General features: G+C 41.4%; 1 protein-coding gene across 17 annotated transcripts in view; it reads right to left on the reverse strand.

The window, feature by feature from the left end:
- The window catches only part of ARVCF (ARVCF delta catenin family member), a 247,318-nt gene that overhangs the window by 73,198 nt on the left and 155,374 nt on the right, over positions 1-18,746 (reverse strand). For all 17 annotated transcript variants that reach the window (XM_064392940.1, XM_064392945.1, XM_064392943.1 and 14 more), the window contains 2 exons: positions 14,217-14,375; positions 5,022-5,629 (listed from right to left, as the gene is read on the reverse strand). In XM_064392940.1, coding sequence (XP_064249010.1) covers positions 5,022-5,629; positions 14,217-14,375 — 767 coding nt within the window. The remainder of the gene's footprint in view (positions 1-5,021; positions 5,630-14,216; positions 14,376-18,746) is intronic.

An 18,746-nucleotide genomic window follows, 5' to 3' on the forward strand; every position in this document is an offset into this window, starting at 1 on the left:
GAGTGAAAATACCTGAAGTCAAGAATTAATAATTAAAAGTAAGAAGAAAAATTAAATAAGATCACAGCCCTGCCTTAGAACAAGACAGCATCTCTCAACAATCGGTAGAGAAGAGGATAAAAACAAAACCCCACAATTGCTAGAATAAGCCTTCACAGGCCAGATCCAACATTCCTCTAAGGATGAAGCAGTGCTGAGAGCCACTGCTAATGCCCCAGTGACACAACTCAATGACTGTACCTGGCAGCAAAGAAAACACCTGCACACTTGAACCCTGAAGACCCCAAATCATTACGTAGAAACTTGAATCCTGTATGAACCCAAGAGGTGTCCAAGAAAGCTCAGCCAAGGCAAGTACCACACTACTTCAGATTCACATGACTAAATGCACTGATCAAGGCTAGGGAAGGTTAAAAAAAAACAAGAGGGGAAACATTTTACCAAAACAGGTCATCTGTAGAGGAGCAAAACAACTGCTCAGGCAGAGCAAGGCAAAAGTGCCACAAGCCCCATCACCCCTCCTTTAACAAAGGGCTGGAAGAACAGAATGGCAGAGCGAGAAAGTCAAAAGCAAGAATCTTATCAGGGCATTACACACACCCTCATCACCAACACATTTACACACTGGGTGAGTAAAGAAATCCTCTTTTAGAGTCAGACTGGTGTGGGCTAAATGAGATTTTTCACTTTCACATTACTGGAGCAGCTAGGCTGGGAAGGAAAAGCCACTTGATACAAAACAGGACTAACAAGAGCCTCAGCAGATACTGCTCTCAGGAGCCCAAGAGTTCCTTACTCTCAGGACTGGTGCTATGCCAGAGTTGCTGACTGCAAACATCTTGCCTTCCGTCTGTCTGTACCAAGGCAGCTGAGTTTTCAGGATGCCATGGGTCTCACTAATCACCTGTCTCAGGGAATTGATCAAAACACATTCTAGCATAGTTAAAAACTGGGAGAGAGCTTGTGGATTCATCATCTTCCTTACAGCTTCAACACAGGCACATTTGAGTAAACAGGTGAAGGATTTAAACATTTAATCCTCACCAACTTCTACAAGTGTTACATTCATTACAGTTTGCAGCTGGTGTCTGCTTTGGATAAAAGACCAGAAAGGCTTGGGATTTCAGCAGGAAACTTCGTGCCAAACACTGAAGAGGAGACGTAAAGACCTTGCAGAGTGAGATTCTACTTTTGCCAGGCTCTGTTCCCTGATAGGATACACAGGGGGATTCAAAACTGGAGTGAATCCTCTGCTGAGACAAGCCCGAGTTATGGGCCATATGGTTAAAACACCAAAATCCCCTTAAAGGAAGCACCTAAGAACTGCCAATGGATGAGCTGACTCGGGTTGCCTCCTGCCACATCAAACTCTGCCACTCATCACCTTCTGCTACCAGAACACTATCAAACTGAATTCACACTAAGGAAGACACTCTGAAAAAACCCAAGTATTTTTCAAACTGACCACCTTGCTTGCCTTACCCTGTTCTGCCCAGCATGGCCATAAACTCCTGCCCCAAACCAGACAACACCCTCATGTTGCCCATATACAACACTTGGAATGAGTGAACGTAGGCCAAAAGTGCTGAATGAAAGTTTTAACTACAATTACAAGTCTTTTTATTCTGTACTAAAAAAACACCAGAAGAAGAATAAGACTGACATGTATGGTGCTACCAATACTCTCACTGTCTATACACAACAGCAGCAACAGACCCACTTGTACAGGTATTTCATCTAAAATCTGGCTCATTTCCTGGCAGTAATAATTTGGACCATGAAGTGACCACCAAAGACAGTCTCAGTGTCTTAAATCAGACTTCTGGCATAGATAATTTAACAGTAAAAAACTGTTTTGTTGTTGACTTAGTCAACATTAAGAATTTATACCCTGTCTAGTCTGGAACAGTAACACTGGCAAGAGCTGCTCCAGAGGTCTTAAGGAAAAAAGAGGTCCCATGAATGCTCATACAAGTGCAGAATGCAGTGGTCCACTCTGGGAAGAAATCACCACCCATGCAAGAAAAAATTGAACAGAAGTTATTTAAATCAGTAAGATGAATTATGACTTGCCATTTCTTTCCAGCTTGTCTGCGTTAATTTCAATTTAATGATTAATAAATATTCAAATAGTAGTAGGGATGTTTTTTGTGGATAAAAGTATTCAGTACTTCCTGCTTCTCTTGCAAAAAGGACGGTATACAAAATATCCAGCACACAGTAAAATTAGATGTTTTAAAAAAATATAATAAAACACCTAGTATAACAAAGGGAACCTATCACATGAAGGAAAAAAAGGCACAAACTCAATTAAAGATGTGTAAATACATTCATAAGTAAACTTGAGTAACATTACTTCAATACTGTACACCCCAAATACTTTTCTCTAACCCCAGTTTATTATGAACCTGATTTACACCAAACCAGAGCATAAGCAGAGAGGAAGAACAGGAAGTGCCAGGTGCTCTTGCAGAAAATGATGTATCTTACATGAGGAGAGACTCAGTATGAAGGAAAACAAGAAAGCCCAGCCACAAGCAATGACGAGCAGCAGAGGGAATATTTGCCTTTGTGCATTTATCTGGATTTGGAGATGTTTGTGAGGAGGCACATTTTTCCCCAATTTAAAATGAAATATAAGTAGCTTAAAATGAGGCTGGTGATGACAGAAGAAAAGCACAAATAGGTATTTATCTCTGTGATCAAATGGAGCAGGCAAGAGCTGGAAAGAACAATCTGTACTTGTAATCCCCCTGCCTAGGAACCCCTCCAGACACAGCTGGGCTGCCTCCTCATCACACAGGGAATCAGACTCACCAGCACAGACTCCCATGAGAAACCTCCACTCAAGCCCTCTCAGAACAGCAACTGAGAGTAAGGACTCTTATTTTACCTTTAAACTACTAATGAAGTAGCACCTACTGGGAAGAACACGAGACAAATGCTCAGTGAGTCCTCAGTGGAGGAATTCTGCTCAGGACACTGATGCTTTCAGATGCTGAAAGTCGGTGCAACACAGAACAGCATCCAACAGAGTTGTTGTTAAACCTGCTCTGCACATACAAACTTTTTGAAATCAAAAGTGGCATCAATTAATCACATTCATTTAATCATTTTCACAGAAATAAAAATCTAAAAAAAACTAGAGAGGAGTAATAAATTAGCAATTACCCTCATCTAGTACAAAGCACTACTTGTAGTCTTTATTTTCTTGCAGATCAGTAGCATATCTGAAATGCAGGTTTATTGAATTGTTCAAGTATTTCTTTGAAATGTCAAAAAGTAACTGCTTATGAAGAGGCCCTCATACAATCTTCTTATGTTCTCAACAGCTAAAGTTTGCTGCCACAGTCAGGCTAATTATTTGTCAAAGCCTCTTGATCACATTAAATATGGAAAAAACCTCACAAGAAAAGAAACGTAGAAGAAAAATTATGAATTGGTCCTATCCAAACTGCAGGGAACAATAAATCAAAGGGATGTTTAATAAAAACACCAAATTTTAAAATGCAAATGGGTAGGTTCTAAGAATATATTGAATTATTCATTTTGCATACAGTTTGAAAAATGTTAATAAAAATTTAAAAGTGTTGATGCCTGACTTCTTTTAGCAAGAATTGTAAACTTGCTTAGTTCAGGGAAGCACAAATACAAGTCTGATACACTGAGCAGCATTCTGGCACCCACTGGGTGCAGGTATTTCCTTCAGCCCCACAGAACAGGAGGGACATGATTCCACTGCTAGGTAAGCCTGCAAAACCAAAGATGTCACAATAGACTTGAAGGGTGTTTGGGGAGATATGCCTTAACACCTTTTCACTGGATTTTTTTTTAACTCTCACAAGTACAGATGACAACCTGGAAGTGTTTGATTCTAGCTCTGGAATGAACTTCCAGAACAGGGAGGGAAAACAGAGCCACAAAAGCATGAATAACACAGCGTCTCCAAGGAGGACTCTGAGAGAACGAAAAGGCCAACACAAATCCCTCCAACAACTGCTGCTGATGCAGCAAAGCCTGAGGTCAGAAATGTTCAGTCTAAGATTGTCTACACACAGAGACAGGTGAATCCAGACTCTTTACAGCTCTGGAAACTATTCTAAATTAAAAGGAAAAGAATGAGAACTAAATCCATATCAAAACACGAATCATGAGGATATGACTTCAGGCAGGCACATGTAAAATTTGTACACCCCTTAAAAAACAAAGTATTACAAGTTTTTCAGGTCTGTACAAGATGACTTTCAGCTGAGTAACAGGACACTTTTCCCAAGCCTGGGGGTTGTTGGGTTTTTTTCTCAAATGCAAGAGCAGCTAGCTGTGAACACAGCACAAACAACTAATACCAGAAAACATGGCATAAAATAGAACATTCCTTAGAAACTGGGCTGAACCAGAAGTCATTTGTAACTGGTCACTTTGAAAACAACACAGATACTCTTTTCTCCCCTTCTATAGGCACAGGACAAAAAATAATGATGTAGTCTTTAAGATGTGTGAGGTTCAGTACAACCTGGTCAGACAGCTGTGTGGTTAGCACAGGATCTGGGCAGAGGCTGTCATACACCTCACAAGACAGCTTGGCACCCCTTCACCACCAGGGATCAGCTCATCTGCAACCCCAACCAGCTGTTCAAAGCTTTTGTTTGGCAGATGTGCACACAACCAGACCCGTCAGGAGCCTCACAGATCACAAACCTCTCTTTTCACCTTGCTAGCGTGGCACAGCTCTGGGACGACACAGTGCATTCACAACTATTTTTTAGGAAGAGGGAAAAAAAAGTAACTTTGTCTTCTTGTACAAGGTCATCTTTCTCTCTAAATTCAACCTGAACTAAGCAGCCCAGAATCACTGAAAGGGTACCCTCCCTCTCTTCCATACTTCGTCTGTTTTCCAGTCATTTATGGGCTGCTTTTTCTGTCAAGTAATTCCAGAACATACCAAATCACAGAGTTTGAATGCACATGATCAAATAAGCAAAAGCTGCGGAACAGCACTGTAAAAAACAAACGGGTTTTACCTTCCTTTGTGAGGCCTTCCTCTCTCTGGCACACCTGCAGACGTCCTCCTGTTCACAGTGGAGTAATCGGGATCCAGTTCATAGCCCTCATCATCCACTCCCAGGCTGCGGTTGTCATCCTCCAGTCCGTAGGGCTCCGGCTGGAAGCGCTCGGGCTGAGAGCGGTTCAGGTCAGCGCTGCTGCCCACCGGCACCTGGGGCTGGGCAACGGGGCCGTAGTTCTCCCTCCTGCTGGGCAGGGTGAAGCTGCCATCGTCGGGCCGGTAGGAGCCCCCGGGCACGTAGGCGTAGCGGGGCCGGTAGCCGACGCCGCGGGACAAGCTGCCGTAGCTGTCCGAGAGGTCTCCGTAGCCGTCGTGGCCGATGTAGGGGCGGTACTGGCCCTCGTGGCTCTCGGGGTACGAGTCGTTGTAGCTGTTGTAGGAGCGGGTCAGGGTGGACGAGGCCTGGGGGGTGATGAAGCGCTCCCCGTTCTTCAGGTACCTCCTGTCGATGGAGTCTGTGTAGCTGCCCATGGGCGAGGAGCCGTCCATGGCAGGGAGCCCGTCCGGCCCCAGCGGCACCTGCCGCACCGTCCTCGTGGTGACCGTCTTGACCATCTTGGTAACCTGGCAGGAAGCAGCGAGTAGATGTGTTAATGCTCTGCTTGCTGCATAATGTGGTGAGACACGGGGAGGTGGAGGAGCAGAATGGGGAGAGAGCACCACCGAGCAAACTCCTGAGCCGTGCCTGTGGCACCGGAGCAGCAATCAGCTCAGCTGTTAGCTTTTGGCATGAACAGTGGAAAAATACCTCGGAAAAAAGCACTCTGTGCTCTTTACTACCAAATCAAAATCACTGCAGTCATATGACAGCACATGGAAGCAGCACAAAGTCATTATACCAGTTCAAACTGCCCCAAAACGTTTTCAGAAGACATCTGTCCTAAGAGAAAACTTTACTATGTTGTGGAGCTACAGCCTGTCCTTCCACAGCTACAGCATAAATACCACATCACATTCTCTGGTTTAACAAAAATGGAGTTATGTGCTTCTGCCTGATCTGCATCAAGTCTGCACCTCTGTGTAATTTGATAGAGCTCAAATTTGGCAGTAATATTTAGGAAACTATGATCTCGAACAGAGAAGTTTTGGGCTTCAGGATTGTGGACAACACACCTGCTTTCTCTTTTTGATCTTCTTACATCCACCAACCACCACACAAGCCCAATAGTTAGCTGTTGTCATTATTTTGGTGACTAAAAAATTTGCAATAATGAACACTAACAAGAGACTGTTTTTGCAATTGCAGCTACCTAAACATCCTAGACAAACTTGTTTAAAACACTGAAGAAAAATCTGCATACAAATACAGTTTTACCTTCACTTCCATAAATCACATTTAACTTCAAAACAGAATTCGCAAAATCTGAAAATAGTAAATGTCCAGAGGGCTCTTGCATTCAGGGTTTCTTGCTGAAGGGTAAGAACAAAGAGTCCTTAAAACTTTGCAAGAACCATCTGCCTTTGTGGCAAACGTCTGGTAATCTGTTTAAAGCAGTGCTGGACAAAAGCCACTGTATTTACAAACTAGCAAAGGGCCTTCTGTTTGGGTTGGTATCTGGGCTCCATCAACTTCTGTACTGCCTTCCAGTGTGACCAGAAAAAGCTCTTTTGGGAAGAACAAAAAGTCCAGCACATGCCAGTCTATCCTTGGTAGCCCTAACCCCCAAAAATTACTTTAACCTACATAAAGTTACCCTAACCCTAGTAAGTGCTGACTTTTCAGCCCAACCAAGCAACAAAACAGCACATCCACAAAGATGAGAGGGAGAATCAACCTACCTGACAGCACTGCACATACCCGGGAAAGAACACAAAATTGGTAAAAGGTATTTGGGGTTTCTAAGCTATTACAGATATAAATAAGCATCAGCAAATGACACTTTTCTTCATGTAAGTCTCAGAATGAAATGCTACATTCAAGGGAAACGTTAACCCACAACATGTATCCCTGGACTGCTCAGTGGCTCTGAAGTCCAAATAAGTATTTTGACCTACATGCTCCGATTTAAACATTTAGATTTGCAACAGATTAGCCAAGCTACTACAAGGCAAAATAATTAGACTAGATCTCTTGAAGTGGCTCCAGACATGTCCTCTAGCCAGATGTTTTCACACAGAAACCCCAAACAGAAAAAAGATTCACCCAAACAGCCTTTCTTTTCCTACACACATCTGTGAGCAAATGATACTTCAGCATAATGAAGTAATGAAATCCTACAAGACTGCAAGCAGCACAAATGCCTCTCCACCAGCAGTGTAATTAACAGCAACACGATGCTGAATGCAGCATTGCCAGGTACCAACATGACCTCTGCATCTAATTTGAGCCAGAGCTGGAAGAATTTTCCTCATCAATACAAAGGGATTTTCCTCAGCAAGTAAACATCAGGAAAAATGCTATCCTCCCATGCCTCTGAGTCTTTTCTCCCTTTTTCAAAGTACATATTTTAATAACTGGAAGAAAGGAAACCAGAAAATCAACATTTATTTAATGACATACAATCCAAACGGGGTTTTTGCTTGTTACCTGTGTACAATACTGCTCCTTTCCGCTCAGTTGTCAGCGTGACCACTGTCACAGCTTTTATAAACTCAGCAGTGAGAGGACAGAAAGAGCTGGCAGAGTTTACAGTAGCTCTTTGTGAAGTGGATACACACAAAGCAACACAGCTCAGTGTTCTCCTACTGAAGTCAGAAACAATACTTTTATTCAAAGTACCATATTCATAAGTGATCTTCTAAGAGCAGAAAAAGCGACATTTCTCAGGCCTGAATTATGTGAGTTTTGCAAAGCCATGACAAAACTGGATGCAAAACGCTGGGCCTTTGTGTTCTTGAATTTGGGAACCAGTAATGGGAAGAACAGGAATTAAGGTAGATGTCAGCAATTTGATGAATCAGAAATGGATACTTATGCTCGGAAAGGAAAAAGGAAGGAGCTTTCTAAATGCCAAGAAGTGCCCTTGCATAATCTCACAAAGCTCCTTCTTTCAGCACTACACAACAGATCCAAGCCCAAGCTCTGCTTTTCAGACACGAGCTGCCATGCTTGCTCAGTTTGTCACGTGTCATTTTTCCTAAAGCTGTTAAGATCAGACAATGGGAAGTACCTAGCACACCTCCTCTGGCTGCAGCAACAGCACAAAAGGAGGAATAAACTTTGTCCTGCAGGATCAGGTGCACCTTCATCAAAGACTTGCTCCATGTTATTGGTAAGCAGGACAAGGTGACAATCACAGAAACATTACAGACAGGACTTGTCTCCAACAGTTGCTACATGTACACAAAAACCACAAAGCAGAATTTCAGATCACTGAAAATCACCTCCTAGACAATGTGTGACTTGCCAGTTACCCTCAGTGAGTTTTGTACCATGCTCTGGCATTCTACAGAGATTTGGGTTTTTAGTTTAAATTGCCAACACAGAATGCAAGGGATTAGTTGCAATTTGTATCTACTTGGCCTTATTTTCCTGTCTTTCAGACTAGCACAGACAGGCTGTCAGTGGCTGTGGCTCATCAAAAAGCCACACTCAGTGTCAGGCAGCACAGCACATGTAAAAACAAGTTTACAGCATTAGCACAGCTTCACCTCTTACTATTTTCTGAACACTGCACCCAGCAGCAAACACAAAGTATCAGGACAATCAAAACCCCCTTGGACGGACACATAAAAAGGAACATTTCACTCAAGCATTAAAGTACGTGTTTCTCATAGTATGAAAGTATTCAGTAATGCTAAAGGTGTTACACTGGGGCAATCCAACAGAGCTGTTCTATATTTTGAAAGAGAAGGAGTATTTGCACTCATGCCTCATTTGTCAGGAGAGGCATTGAGACAGAAGATTTATCATGTGATAAACAGATTTTGCTGCTGACAGGACAATAAAGGGAAGCTTTTTGGCAGCAATTAGCCAGCACACAGATGAAGGTCCATTTAATGAAAGGTTTCCAAGCAAAAGAAGAAACCCAACCAACAAACCAAACACGTTTATTTCAGGAAATCCTGCTTAAGGGAATGTTTCATTTGTATTTCTCAAAAGAACACAGACAATCTTGAGCAGCTAACAGCACACTAATCTTCTCTCCCAACATTTTGTGGTTTCCTTAATACTGATGCATTAGCCAGAGAGAATGAAGCTATTCCAAATGAAGTCCCAACAGACTGCCTTATCTGAGAGACACCTGATCCTTCAGATGCACCCAATCTTAAAAAAGATTTATTTGCATCAATTCCTCACTGTAGATGTACTCTAATAAAAAATGGAGAGTTACAAGTTACTTTGAGTGTGATTTGACTTCCTCTGTTTACTTTCTATCCCTAAAGAAAACCTGTGCAAAAAGGTATTTTCAGCCCAATGACAAATCAAAGATGCTCAACTGTTTAAATGCCCCAATCTCGGAGTACCAGAAGAAAGCTTCAGAGTAGTTCCCTATGAAGAGGCTGTCTGAGTATGCTTACAATATATTTGTAATGCTTTATTCCCTGTACAGATACCAAGATTTCAGCTACAGGACACTTTTGTGATACCTCAAGTCAGTGCTTTCATTGCTACTCTCCACACCCCAAAATCTAAGTATAATTCAGGTTTACTGACCTTAACATTGTTCACCCCACAAATAACAATTATTTTAGTAAATAATTCCCTTACAGGCCCCATGATAATGGTTTTACTAATTTTGTTTCTGGAAATACATTTGCCAATGGAACATAAAGGAAATAGTCACACATTTGAAGCAGCTTCTGTATTTTTCTGTCCCTCATCCTCCTATTTATGTAGGAGGATGGAAGAAAAAACATTAAACTATGCAACAACTGGACTTACTGGATGCCTGTGCATATGGTAAAAGTAAGTGCCTCACAGTGCTCAGTCACAGACGTGTAAAGACAGTACCAAGATTTCTGTGGAACTGGGCTATCATGGTCAGATGCAGTCATCTTATCTGTAATTCTGCCTTCCATTTTGTTTTTGAGGCTGGTTTTATTTTGCCTCTATTTTTTTTAAAAAATAAATTAACTGCATTGTAAAAGCTGAGGGGAAAACAATCTTGTTGAAACTCTCCTAAACCAAGAATCAGATGAGAAGGAATGCAGGAGGATCTGAGCATCCTGACATTTCTGTGAGCATATTTTTGAACTACGGGCTGTAAAAATTTATCAGCCCATGCAGGTTGAAGCTATTACCTTTCTATTAAATGCTGTGGAAGAACTCACCCTGCAGGTTTTCAAAACAACAGCTGAAATCTCTCCCCTTCAATTTCAAGCCTAGTATTTCACATTCTGAAAGGGCCCTCAACTTCAGCTAAAATCCTTTCTGGCTCTATTGCCTAATTCCTTTGAATTTCCTGCAAAGTTGCTAAGAACTCTTGGGGTACCTGGCACCAGCACAACCAGAATTTTGGTAACAACCACTTTCTTATCAACAGGTGTTGGGAAAAGCAGTTAATCACTGCTGGGAATGAGATGGACCTGCTGAGTATTGGAAAGCTCAGAGAAAATGGATGGACTACAAATTAAACAACTTTGTATACAGATTGATTTCCCAGTTTGCTATGATAAAATATCAATTTCAATGAGTAACAGTGACCTAAATCTCTCCAATCTTTTGGCATTTCAAAGATAAAAATAAAAGGTGCCTGAAAAAAGAAAAAAAAAAGTGAACATTTACACAAACACACACACTTCTAACTTGCTTTACTGAGTTCTCCTGTGCCACTTACACCAGGCTCCCTTTAACACCTGGCAGTGCTCCAGCCAGCAGCAAGAAGTGGAAGTCTCTCCCCAAGGTGACTTTCACTGTTTTAGCTTGATAGGTATTTGGCTTCCAGAGATATTATAAAGTTGAAATGAAGTGTTATCTGCCACATCTTTTGTGCAATGAATGCTATGTAGGGACTTAGTATAACACTAAAAGAATAACAGGTAGGAGAAAATTACCCAGAGATATCTCATTTTGAAAAGGCAGATGTTCTCTATTTAAAATATGTCAAATATTAAATTCTATTACGCCTTCTTCCTGCTTCACTGCTACAGGCATTCTCAAAGATGAGGGAAAAGCAAAGCAAAACTGTCAATGCATCTAGATTAAGGTTGTTTACTTAATACACTATTGAAAAGAATAACCTCTATAAATAATGGGTTTGAAACAACTGGGGAAGGAACAGAATAAAGGAACAGCAGCATCCAGGAGCATTCACGTTTACAGCCTTTGCTGTGCTGCATTTCAAGAGGAAGAATTTCAGAAGCATCACTCTCCAGCAAGCCAGAAATTCACACAATTTAACAAAAATAAGTGATAATTTCCTTTTAATAATCAAAAAATGGCATTAGGTTGACAAATCCCCACATAAACTATCCAGCAAAGAAAGAATACATTTGAAAAACATCTCTGGTCTCTCTGGCTCTTAAAAAGCCATGACCTGTGTTATTTCCTCTGTCAGAGGAAGTATCTTATGCCACCACCTTCTTTGCAAGACAGATTTGCTGGAGATTGTGGCTGCCACTGCCCAGCAGAGCCCTTAGTTACAGACACAACAAAAGCAGGCTCTAAATCCTTCCTTAAAGGGGCCTGGAGCATGCACAGCAATGCAGAGCACCAAAGGCCACTGCTCAGAGTAAAAAGAAAAGGTGAGCACAAACCTACTCCCCTGAGCACAGTGTGACCATCTCAACTTCACACACTGGAGAGTACTGAAAAGGGATGTGAGGATTCCCACCACAGGAAATGTTGCTCCTCTACAAGGACAAGTACCACCTGCACACAATGCAAGGCAAGATTCATGTGGGGGTTTTTGGTTTGGGGGGGATTTGTAAAGTGTATTTTCCATTTCTTTAGATCTGTGAGGGAACAGGCAGAGACACAAAACTGCAGCTTTTGGGCTCAACATCTCCTTCTCCTGGCATTTAGGATGGCCAGCAGCATCTCCATGCCAGGAAGATTTCTTCAGCACCCTCCTCTGAGCAGCAAAGTCAGAATTCTGCCACTGCACAGAGGAACCAGGAAATGTAACATTCTCTGTAAGGCTCCCACACATAATAGCATGAGCTATGAAAGCACCATGATGACACCTATTAGAAATGATTGTGTCAATGACAATTAACTCCAGGGCAATTAACTGATGCTACTAAGCCCCAGTGACACAGTTTTCATTTTCACAGTCCCTACCAAAACAAAATGCAAGTTGAAGACCAAAGTGATGTAAAAAACGTGTAAAATCTGACCTGAGACTAGTATCTAAGAGCTGTTAAATCTATGCCTTTTTATCATAGCAAGGAGAAGTCAAAACAAAACCATATCAGAGGCAACAACCCCAGCAAAGTCTCAGCACCTCTTCTGAGAGTCAGGGTTAAGCCAGGCTGTGTTTTGACATTTCAGAATCACTTTTCTCAACAACTGGGATTTTAGAATTTTTTTGCTGGTCCTTGTAGCAATGAATTACTAGGAAACAGCTCCAGGTAGTACTTAAGCTGCAGTCAGAGGCATTATTTGAAACAACACAAATGGAGAGTAAGACATCTGCACATCCCAGCCCCGTCCTGGACACACTTCAGTGCCCACAATGACCTGCAGTAGCACAAGAAAGCCTTGCTCTTTGAAATGGAACAGCAGCTCCAAGGTTGCTGTTTTTTCAATTTTCCTTCCCCATATGCAGCTACAATGCCTGTTTTGAAGCTGCCACTGTACTCTCCTGTGGGAAGATGGAAGAACAGGAGGTCCCCGGCACAGAGGAGAAAATCACACCTCTGAGCCGTGACAAACACGCAGCTTTTATCAGTGCCACAACCATTCCAGACAAACTGCTCACTCCATGTGGTCCTGTTATCTAGGTGAGGCATGGCCTCACCTCTATTTTTACAGTCATAGCTATAATCTTATGCCCTTGCAGCCTCCTAAAACTATGCACTACTATTAGTACATATAAAAAGGTGTCCATCTCCACTGTAATTTTATCACTTCCTTCCTGCAAGTAACAGTTGTTGTTGCTGCCACTAGAAAGAAAATAGCATTTCTTTCATGTAAGTAACAAATTAAATACATTAGATTAGCTGAAGAGCTAATAAAAATGCGGGGGTTTTTTGTTCATCTGTTTTATTTTTAAGACCTTAATCTCCTTCCAATAGTGAGAAAATAGGCCAGTTATATTTACCTTGTAACTAACTGCAACAACTATTAAACCAGATACTCAGTTTATTATAATTTGTACAGGTCTACTGACCTCAGGAAATCAACATTCATTTACTTCACCCTCAGGATCTGATGTCCTGAATAGATATCCTAGAGGACTGCAAATCTGGAACCTCAGTGAAAATAAACACTAATTTACACAGCGACCTCTCTTCAAGTCCTTTTAACACAGAAAGCAGTTGAACAATCCTCTCCCATTTTTTAAAAATCAGTCCTGTTTAGAAGTTTTTAAAAAAGGAATCACCCTTTATCTTTGTAACGTTCCAGTGGTACTGAAAGCATGCAAGGCAGCCACGAACACACAGCACCTGCTCAACAGAGACTGTACAACTACCTTACACAAGGCACAAAAAGATATCATTAAAATTAGAACGTTGCCACACCTGTAATCCAGCCAAACCTGAGGTACAGTCACTTGAGAGCACACCCAGCTTTCTCCATGCATTAGGAGTAAGATGCCATTCACAAGATTGTTGCAGATTTTAAATGCTATGGTTTTACTTACACAGGCTGCTTCTTGTTCTACAGGACAAATGCATAATCACATAATGTTATTATAGATTGTCACTAATTGAAGACATATTTTCCTCAGCCAAGCCCTACCAATTAATCAATTTTTGTTTGCAGGGCAATGCTGAGAAGTGCCTCAGTAGAATGAAGTGAATATTACAAGAATAAGCAGCCTGAGAAGGGGTTCTGGTGTTTTTGTTTGGTTAACCTGGATAATTTCTACTGTTCAGTTCACAGCTCCATGAACAGCAGTATCAGCACAGCTGATAGGGAGCAATCTAGACACAGAGGTGAAACTGAAAAAGCCCTGAACTCAGCTCTGCTGGCAAACACGATGCTCAGAACCAACGAGGATCACAATAGCATGATTGTCACCACTCAGGCTACTCCCTGCTATTTCTATTCCACGATTAGATGGCACTTTGCCATTCTCCTCAGTGGTTATTAACCTCTCACCTTGGTTTCAGTTCTCCTTGTGGTTCCATCTTCAGAAGTGACAATGGACACGTGGGAAGTGGGAGTGCCTGGGTCTTCCTCCACAGTAACTGTCTCTTCCACCATCTCTTGAGGCTCTTGCATCATTGCTATTGAAGTCTGGTTACTGGGACTTTGTTCCTATAAAGAAGCAGGTAAAAAAAAATTAACTTCTCACTTCTACCATCATGGTATAACTATTCTACTGATTTCAGCTTCTTTGACTGGAAAAACCACATTTTACCCAACAATCTGCAAGCAGAGATTCAGAGAAATGTGTACCTCCTGTTTCAGACAAGCTTGTTGCAACTGTGCTGGTATGACTGGGCTCAGTGCAGCAAATAGAAATCATGTGAAGCATCTATCAAGTACTTCATATTAACAGGCAACAGACTAAGAGATTACTATCTTATATTTAAATCTGCTTTAAGCTTTCTCCTTTTCTTCAGCATAGGAGTGGAATTTTTGTCTGCAAAAACATTCTTTCAGCTCTGCAGTGAACAGGCCTGCTGGCTTTCAGAGCAGTTAATCTTACACACCATTGAAAGTTTCTTTACATTTGATAAAGTACACTCAGTTGGAGACTAGAGAAGGCTATAAAGCATCAACACCTACAATTAAATAGACACCTCTCTCAAACTGCCCAAAGTGATGATAATTAAAGAAAAAATTCATGGCTAGAGATTAATTCACTGAAGTTCTTCCCTTCCTACATCTTCACAAAGTCTGTAAGGTCTAACTGGATACAAGCTTATTTAAATTTTTAACAGATAGACAACATAATAAAATCTAAACAGAAAGAAGGGAGATCACAGGCGGGTTCCTGCAGGGATGCTGCCTAAAGAGAACGCTCTGCTGCTCGCCAACACCGGCGTCTGAACCTTCCTTTTTCTTATGCAATTGTGTGTTCCAGCACAGAAATCACAGAAGCTCCCTGTGGAAGACGAATGTCTTTCAGAAGTTTCCCAGCAAGAGGCCAATAAAGAACCAGCTTACTCACTGAGAACTCAGACTTTTGCCCAGCATTATGAATCCTCAGCCACGTAAAATGAAACTACAAACCGATCATTTCATTACAAGCCCTGAAGGGATCTGGCTACACAGGCTTTAAAGCCAAAGCAGGGCTTCTCTTGGCACATCCTGTCAAACAGACATGCAAAGAATATCCTTTATTAAGGACTATATAAACACACACATATTTTTACACATATATTTTAAAAACAAAACCCAGGAAATCCAAGAAGAATGACACAGAGCCCAAAACTGCAAATTGCACACACTTTGCCAAAAGCAGAGTCTGGACAAATCCACTCTATCTCTTCACATCACATGAAAATAAAAAGGCTTGGGATGAACCTGTTGTAATAGAGGTGCTCAGCCTAACTACATAAAGGTTTTAATATCCTCCATGTGTGAACAGCTTCATCACCAGGGAACTACAACACTACATTTTGTATCATTTAGAAAAAGTGCATTCCAACCCAGCTACAGCCTTTGGATTTCCCCTTTTGCTGTGCCATATTTCGTGCAGGCCCCCAGTGACTTTTTCTGCTGAGGTCTCATTAAGGTGCACATTTAATTCTTGCATGATCTATTATTTCTCTTTAAACAAGCTGAGATGTCCCTGCCCAGGTTTCCTGTATTTACAGATGTATTCTGACCTTCTGGAACTCCAACTTCAGTAAGGAAGCCACTCCCATTTTCAGGTAAGCACTAATATTAACCAAGACCATGACAAAAAGCCTCTGCCAATCACCTCAGTCAAAATGCAACAGAGACAACCTTCAAAGGTAAGGCACCAGAAGTGATACAAGCAGGCACGACTTCCATTTCTATTGAATCACAGAATAACTCAGGTTACAGAATCAATGAGTATAAGGTTTCTGAATTCCTAAAGAAAATCCCTCCTTCCAGTCTGCAGGATTCAAATCATTAATGGCAAATAACTTCTGATACACGCTGAATTCTTCATGGTAGAGTTCAGATGGCACATGGTGCCTTCTGTGTATGGCTCCAGAAGGGGAACTCCTGCAATAAATACATTATTCTCTTCACATTTTTCTTGAAGATACTGTGTTGTAACTGCAACTCCCTTTCTCACACCCCACATTTAAGCTTTTCTCCAAAGACAATAATTTACACAATACTGCAGTAGAGACTCAGAACTTATATTCATCTTCACTCAACCAAACCTTACCAAGAACAAAGAAATCAGTTATGTGTAGAGGGTTTTTGCACAACACCTCATCCCTGTAAAGCTCAACACTGCTTCAAGGTGAACCTTCTCACTCCTCTCACACATATATGTACACACACAGCTCATCCACCACCTTCATTTCCAGCTGCACTTGAGGTGCTGGCATCTCTTTGTTCCCCTTTAGACTTTATACAGGCACCCTCTGTTTTCTGAAAATAAACCTGAGGAGATGGAAGGTGGAAAGAAATATTTTGTTCTTTGAGCTTTTGCAATACTTTTTCTTTATTAAAAAAAAAGCAAAAACCAACAAAATAGAGCCTGCCTTTGTGTTCTGACTGCCTGTGGGGCAAAGGAAACCTTAAAAGCAAGGCACTTAAACATGAGCAAATTGCAAGCTAGAGCATATTGACTTTAAATGAGCACTGTGCTGGGTTTTATCCTCTGGCTGCTTCTAAAATGAAGATTCAGGCAGATATAGTACAGATCTGCGTTCCTACAAGAGAAAAGTATTGTTAGCAAGAGACTGTCCTAGGCATCAGAATGGCTAAAAGCTTGCCAAGTTCAAGGCAGATATCTCAACACAGACAGGTTCCCAGCCAGCACTGAGTGTCTTCCCTCTTACCATGGGAGCTACTGAGGAATGCTGTGAGCCAAGGGACAGCCTGTCACCCAGCCTACCCCTGAACCAGGGGGTTCTTTGATCTCCAAACCCAGTACTTTCTCTACATTGCTAGCTTGGAGCTGTCACAAGCTAACATTAACGTAGAAAAGATGCAAAGGTTTTGTTATCTGCTTTTAGATGTCATCATTAAGGATTTCAGGTCATCACAAATTGCAGAAACTGGGACACATTACCCCTTTCAACTACTTCCTCTGTGCTCAGCTTCGAAGCCAGTATTTAGGACACTCTTTTTTGCTAAATACACCTCAGCATCTCAGATTCCAAACATTTGGCAGGTATGCCTAATTATCCAGAGTAAAGCACAAGCTGCTGGATAGGGCTGGAACATGACACCCCTAATGAATAATGCTACCAGTAGTTCCCTGCCTGCTAGAAGGATGTTAATTCTAGTTCAAAATAACATATACTCATTTACCTTACTGGAGGCTTCCAAAGCAAAAGCAATGTGATTACAAAACTCTACCAAATTATAAGAACAGATACCCGTGCAGTTATTGCATGTGGTGTCAGTAGTCATGACTCTTCCTTTTACTTTTTTGAGACCAAATAAATCCCATCCTGTTGATTTGTACTTGCATCTCCAGTGTGCTTTAAAAAAGCCAGGCTATTTACAACACAAAGCAACAATCAATTTACCTCCAGCCTGTAAAAGTTAAGCGCAGATGAAACAGCTAAAGACCTTGTAAAATAAGCAAGAAACATAAAGTAACAGTAATTCTTGTTTTGTTAAAGAACAGTGATTTATCATTTAGGGCACATATCTCCTAAGGCTTATTTTGCATCAGACTACTATAGTTTCTGTAATCATCACCATTTCAATTCCTAGCGTTGTATTTCCATCAAAGTAGCTATTTTGTATCTATTTTAATAAAAGAATAACCTCCCCCAGGAGCATCAGACATTCTACTTCAAGACAGTAAACAAAGTTCTTTATTCTCTGCCTATGGAACAATTTTAAACAGTCTGCAAATAATATAAAATTGCAGGAGATTATTATTTCCACTAAAACAGCCTCTCTTCAAGAACACTGAAAGCATGTACATCGAATCTTCATTCTTCCCAAGACCTCCTTTGTTCTGAAGATTGCAGTACAGGCTATTCTGGCTACTCCTTACTCCAGGCTACAGTCAGATACCAGATTTGAGGGTTTTTGCAAAGCACAAAGGCAGGATTCTACATCAGTGGACATGCTTGTCCTCAGCCAACCTCAGCACAGACAAAGCTCAAGTGTATCAGCTCCTGTGAAACACATTACAAGTCTGGGCATAATTAATGGCATTGGACAACAATGCTAATTGGATTAAATGTGGATTCTCTCTCCTCTACTACTCTTTAAATTACTTGTTAGAGCTTCAATCTCTGCAAAGCACAAGATTATTTCCAAGTGCAAAGCAAGTGAACACTGGCTCTGCTGGAGTCAAGTCTCAGGCTGATGTTGTGTCCCAATGCTCTCCTTCCCACTCAGGTCTGCACTTCCAGCTCAGTCATGTCCTCAAGCTTTTATTTGCTGAAGGCATGTGGAGAAAGACACAGAAGGCAAATCTGCAGGAACACAGCTGCTGAAAAAAAGTCTGTCTTGAGATCTGCATCAGACTAGAACATCAGAGAAGAAGGAAATCACTGATGGAATTTG

This window comes from Passer domesticus, chromosome 17 (genome assembly GCF_036417665.1).
Source record: "Passer domesticus isolate bPasDom1 chromosome 17, bPasDom1.hap1, whole genome shotgun sequence".
Lineage (NCBI taxonomy): Eukaryota > Metazoa > Chordata > Aves > Passeriformes > Passeridae > Passer > Passer domesticus.